This window comes from Dunckerocampus dactyliophorus, chromosome 6, assembly GCF_027744805.1.
Source record: "Dunckerocampus dactyliophorus isolate RoL2022-P2 chromosome 6, RoL_Ddac_1.1, whole genome shotgun sequence".
Lineage (NCBI taxonomy): Eukaryota > Metazoa > Chordata > Actinopteri > Syngnathiformes > Syngnathidae > Dunckerocampus > Dunckerocampus dactyliophorus.
The window spans coordinates 20,780,273-20,786,370 of NC_072824.1; the positions used below are offsets into that span (position 1 = coordinate 20,780,273).

Below are 6,098 nucleotides of genomic sequence, written 5' to 3' on the forward strand. Positions count from 1 at the left end.
GTTTTGTCCCAAAAGGATTCAATTTAAGAACCTTAAGTGTGACTTTTACCATGTCTTTTGCTCTAAAATTCACAGCCTTGTTTTTTGTCACTGCACTAATTAACACATTTAATTATGGATGCTTCCAGCCTATTTTAAAAACACTAAATTCTCAGCAAACTCACCCGATAAAAAAGTAATTTTCCCTGCTGAAAGATTTGAATCCATTTTTCATCTCTCACTGTACTTCAGAGGGCATCCTGAACAACGCAAGAGACTCCAGTGTTATGGACACGCTGCCTCTTAATGGTAACCACGGCAACAACTACAGCATGGCCAGCAGCGAATACTTGAGTGACTGTGTGCAAATTCTAGACCGGAGCGGCGGCTACGGCACCCATAGCAACCACAAAGAGACCACTTTGGAAAAGAAGATATTGAAAGAGCTTACCTCCAATTATATCCCGTCTTATCTCAACAACCACGAGAGGGCCACTAGCGAACGCAGTCACAACCTGATGAACAAGCTGGTCAACAGCAGCATGGCCAATGGAGGTGAGCTCTTACTTTTCATTTTTACATACTGTACTGTATGTTCATTTCTATCTAGACAGGGTTTGGACCGCAAAGCTCCGAATGCCGGCTCCTAGAAACCAAGCCATCCTCACCGCCTACATATCTGAAGCTCAGTGGTGGCGGTGATTACGTGCTAAGCTACAGTATGTCAGCACCCACCCAATTAACAATCCTGGGTGGCATTAGCTGTCAGACTGCTCAAAATACCTTTACTCTTTCTTTACTCTTCTGCACGTGAATTTGAGCCAATAAGGAGCCGACACAAGTGGTCACGATGTCAGTAAGCGGTCAGTAAGTCTGTACCAGGATGGTGTGCTTGGTAAATTGTTCAGGGTGTTCCCATAAGAAGTCATGTGAATAATCTCATCTGGGGCAAACTGTCACCGTCATGAAAGCTTTATAAATACAAGTGGACAAAGAAGTTAACCGCTATTAAGAGTAAAACTTAACAGTCTTAAAGTATGTAGTCGGTTCCCCCAGCTGCCTTGAGGGCTCCAACACCCGAACGTACAAATGGCGTTATCGTCCTACAGTAGTTACGTAAGCTCCGATGACATAAAACACACACGGACACTAGGTAGGTTTGTTGTCAGCTAATGTTGGCAATTTGTTCCTAACGTTAGGCTATGTGTTCAAAGGTGGCTATCTGTTGAGGGAAGAGAAAAGTAAGATACAAGAAAAGTTGTTTGAGAATAACGAGTGGTGCAATTTAAGAAAACTTTGCATGCAAGGAGACAAATCAACGCAACCTAAAAAAGATGGCTTCAGACAATCTGAGAGTCTGACGATTCATGCTAAGATGTTTGTTAACATCAGAAACAACATATGCGAGGGACAGAGACAGTGAAGACGGACTCACATGCCGACACCCCCGTGGCTATTTAAGTCAGGTGGTGAGCATATGGAGGAAATCATATGACAGGGCACAAGAAAGGCTACTAATAAAGCACACTGTAGTCACTATACGGGATTGTTTTATAGCGTAACACATTTACTGGAACATTAATTAACAACAGCCTAACGACAAATTGTTGTGCGCCTTTCTGCCTTTTCCTTTCTGTGTGTGTGTGTGTGTGTGTGTGTGTGTGTGTGTGTGTATGCACCACGAACATGTACGGAAATGCTAACAGTGACACTGACAGCCATGAACGCCACTTGTTATATTCAGGCCGAGCAAAAATTTGTATATAAAATAGTATAAAAAAGTTTTTGTACAATCCGTTCCTTTCACATAAAATTGGTGGCATATACTAGCCGGTGGTGCTATTTTTGTATTTCTTGGTTTCAAAAAATGTCCCTTTAACAGAGTTGTTTGGATTATTCCGTATGTTTGGGCCACTTGTTGCCAGGTAGAGCTCATCAGGCTCAGCGTTCTGTGTATTTAATTGTATTCAAACTTCTATCTCTCTATGTCAGGACCACGTAGGCAGATTCTGCTGGAGATAAGCTTATTAGCTTTCAAAAGTTCAATGATATCTTTACGTTTACTTTGGGTATGACTTTTTTAGGTGTTTTAGCACCCTCAAAAATCCCGACGTGCGAAGAGGTTAATTAGTTCCACTAAAGCAGGGGTGTCCAAAGCATGGCCCGGGGGCCCGTGGCTGTCTAAAAATGTAATTTAACAAGGAAACTTAAAAAAAAAAACGACAGCAGCAGCAAAAATGGGAAAATCAAGCAAAAGTCAAAATATTAAGAGAAAAGTTGTGATCTAGCAAGGAAAAAAAGTCATAATTTCTCAAGAAGTATCGTTTTTTAGGTAATAGTGTGAGGAAAAATGTCACATTGGCAGCATGACGTTGAAATATAATTTTTTTTAAGTCAAAAACAAAAAATAATGTTGCAATTTTTGGAAACTTAGGTTGGGGGGACGTTTATAACATGGGGATAAAGAAATATTTGGAAAATTCTACAAAAAAAAAATCAACAAAATCAAATTTTACCAGAGTAAAGTCAAAATATTACAAGGAAAAAAATCGATTTCTAATTTGAAAAAATATGAGAATAAACTCATTTCAGTAACAATGTTGAAATAACGAAAAAATACATTAGTTTTTTTAAAGCTGTTGAGTTATAATTTCAAGAAGAAAATTTACAAGAGGAAAGCTGAAATGGAACAGTTGGAACATTTAAAAACTCAGGAGAAAGGGAGAAACAGCTGTAATTTCACGGGAATAAAGTCAAAATATTAGTCATCTGCGAAAAAAACACAAGTGTTAATTTTACAAGAATAAACTCTTAGAAAAAACGTCATTTTTAGTAGCATTTCACCTACATTACAAAGGTGAAATTGTGGCCCTTGCATCCTTTCATTTTTAAGTATGTGGCCCCCGCTGGAAAAAGTTTGGACACCCCTGCACTAGAGTGTATTTATTTTTTACCTCCATCTGTCTGTCAATTCAGTAAACCAAATTTGCCTCTTGAGCCCCAAAATGCCCCCCCCCCCCCCCCCCCCCGTCCTAGATAGTTGTTGACGTGGATGATTAAGTGGGATAATTCCCGTGGACTTCCTCAGTCATGTTTCAAATGTTGCATGCAGCTGCAAAGGTTTGTCCAGGATCAAGAGAGCCAAATGATGTTTCTCGTTCTAAAGAGTGAAGAATGTGAAAGTCCTAAGCACACATGTTTTCTTTCAGGGAGCCTGGCAGGAGGCAGCAGTAGCTCCAGCAGCAGTGGAGTAGGAGGCTGTGTGGGCAACGGTAAAGAGGACGGAGGCCCCATGGTGCTGGACAACCCCGCAGCCTTCCCCCATGAGGAGAACCTAGGTCTGGAAATCATCCGAGAGGAATCCAATGCGCCGCTCCTACCGCCGCGGCCCCCTCCTCCAGATAGCCACCCGCCGCCGCCTCCCCCACACAGCTACTCGAGGCCTCGCCGCATCCCGCAGGAAACCAGCGAGAGCTTTTTCCCCCTGCTGACCAATGAGCACACCGACGAGCACACACACTCGCCCAGCCACAGAGACTCGCTGTACACCAGCATGCCGGTTCTCACCGACCTCCCAGACGCCCAGGTGAATGGATTAACGGACGGCGAGGAAGATAGCTCAGGAGAACTGCAGCCCTGTAAGAGCGCCACTGCGCCAGAGTTAGACGACGTCTACTACAAGAGCATGCCCAACTTGGGCTCCAGGAACCACCTTCACGAGCTGCAGAGCTACTACCACATGGGCCGCGGAGGTAGCGATGGCTACATGGTGTCCGGCAGCAAGGAGGAGTCTGATTCTTCGCCTGAGGAGCCCCCTGTGGACCCTTCCCACCTGGTCACCAGTCTATAGAGTCCACCAAGAGACTCCTGTCCCTCCCTGAGCTCACTACCTTCCACTGTTGTTGACTGACAGGCCAAGCGGGTCCGCCCCTGGACTAAGAGCTGCGTGAAACTCTCATCATGGTCCACAACAATAAAGGGGCTGAATGTATTGTCATCAGAGGGCGGCGCTGAGAGCCACTTTGTGAATATCAAACCTTGAGGAGAACCTTGGACCTGGAAGGGAGAGAAGCAGGGAGGGATCTGTAATTTTATGTGTTGGACCTGAAAGTTCTCCAACTGGACCTCAAGGAGATCAGAGTCTCCACTATTACCACGACTGAGGTTCTGACCCCCCCACTCTCCTGGTTAATAAGGAATCGTCTGTGTTTCTGTATGTGGATCTCACTCTAAAAGACACATTTTGAGGCCATCCAGCCGCAACATAAACTGGTCTCAGGCAAAGGCCCCGCCCCCACTACCTGCCAATCAAGTGGAGGATGTATGATAAAAATCCCTCAGCAAGCAAACTCTAACCGTATCTTTTCTGACATTCTAAATTCTCTTCCTGTTCATATCTGCTCAATGGGAGTCGTGTCCAGGCTGGTGTCATATGTTCCTGCAAGTTCTCGTGACTGCGGCTGCTGTTTATTTCGCTAATAACAAAGACGGGAGATCCGGTGGACGAGAACGGCCGGTTTCTCCTCCTTTCTTCAGTAGAAGACTTCAGTTATCAAAAGAATTACGACAAAGTGACTAAATCATTTCTATGTATTGTATAGAATACAGATACAAATGTTGCATATGGCCAGTTGTTATTTTTCAGTTGTCTGTGGAACTGTTCGGAACTGTCTGGTCACGTAGGGGTGATGGAAGCAGTAAGGAGCAACTTCTTAGCGCACTCTGACTAATATGCATTTACCCAACGCACAGTTTTGGTCCGTTTACAGCCACACCACGCTCACTTACATTTTGCAAATTGTTACTATATATTTTACACTGTGTAGTTGAAAGGGAAAAAGAAAGTGGTGCTTACTATGGAAACACTTTTTCTGGAAGTTTTTTTTTTGGGGTGGGGGGCACACAGGGGCACCTGGGTGGGAAAGACACACCAGGTATTTTGGAGTAACTTATATATAAAGCATATTGTTTTTATTGCCAAATATTCTACCATTTGACATTACCTAGCCGTACTCATTGTGCAAAATAAAAGAAAGAAAAAAAATGGGAATTGAATGTCATTCTCAGTATGAAAAATTGAAAGAAATGCCATTACTTTATTTTACTTTTTTTTTTTTTACACCACCAATGTGTACTGAAGATGTGAACTCTCTGCACACTGCAGCACTGTTTAATGTTAAATCCAATGTTTACTTATTGAGGAGGGACATTTTCAAAAGTTTGTATGAAGTGTAGCTTCCACGTGTATCCCGCGAGCGGCTTCCAAGTTTCCCGAGAGAGAAGTTATTTATTTATCTGTTTATCGGTTGAAAGAAAGCAGAAAAAAAAGAGGATGACTTTTATGCAGGAGTAAATAAAGTGGCACATGGAGTGCTTTCTTTTGATTTGTTTCTTTATTTTTAAATTATTAAGGTCATGTTGATTATTCCGATATTATTGCTGATTATTTATTCTTTTTTGTATGGGTTACCAAGTTGAATGATTTCATAACTAATATTTGTTGTAACAGTGAAAGTTGTTTGCCAACAAATAAATTACTGAACTAGCGTTGCGACTTTTTCTTCAGCCTCGCTGGTGGAGATGGAATGTAAACATTGCCGATGCACCCGGCCGGGCCCTGCTATTCCTTCAGGGAGATGACATGGTGTTAGTGTAGAATACATGCGGTAGCTTTTTGTAATCTAAATTTAGGCTCATACGATATTTACCACTATTAATATAATATTAATAACATTTGTATTTTTTTCAGTTATTTAATTATTGTATTGTATGGCTTATGCAACATGTTGATTTCTAGATTTTTTTCAATGTATTTATTGATTTTTAATACCTGCTGTGACACCAAGCGTATTCATTTCACAAAGGGTGCTTCTTTGTGATTGTAAAGTAAGTGAAGTCAGAATTCAAGTGCACTTAGATCATGCTTTTGTCCACAGCACTTTTCCACTGTTGCGTTATATCTCGCTCACTTTGTTGACGATGATTACCTGCCGATTACAAGGCGACCAATCTCCCCCTCGGGAGTCATGCTGTCTCTGGGCTTTAGTTGTAATCTTGTTGCAGGGAGCCTATTATGGCCTGAGGTATTCACTTTACATTGTGCTTTTAGCCAGGTGAGC

The 6,098-nt window shown here is 42.3% G+C and overlaps 1 protein-coding gene across 15 annotated transcripts in view; it reads left to right on the top strand.

Annotated features, from left to right (window-relative positions):
- The window catches only part of adgrl3.1 (adhesion G protein-coupled receptor L3.1), a 194,045-nt gene extending 188,520 nt beyond the window's left edge, over positions 1 to 5,525 (top strand). For 12 of the 15 annotated variants that reach the window (XM_054778917.1, XM_054778902.1, XM_054778901.1 and 9 more), the window contains 2 exons: positions 232 to 534; positions 3,189 to 5,525. In XM_054778917.1, coding sequence (XP_054634892.1) covers positions 232 to 534; positions 3,189 to 3,829 — 944 coding nt within the window. In that variant the 3' untranslated portion in view covers positions 3,830 to 5,525. The remainder of the gene's footprint in view (positions 1 to 231; positions 535 to 3,188) is intronic. The other 3 variants (XM_054778906.1, XM_054778912.1, XM_054778915.1) reach the window with 1 other exon arrangement.
- Positions 5,526 to 6,098: the final 573 nt, after the last annotated feature.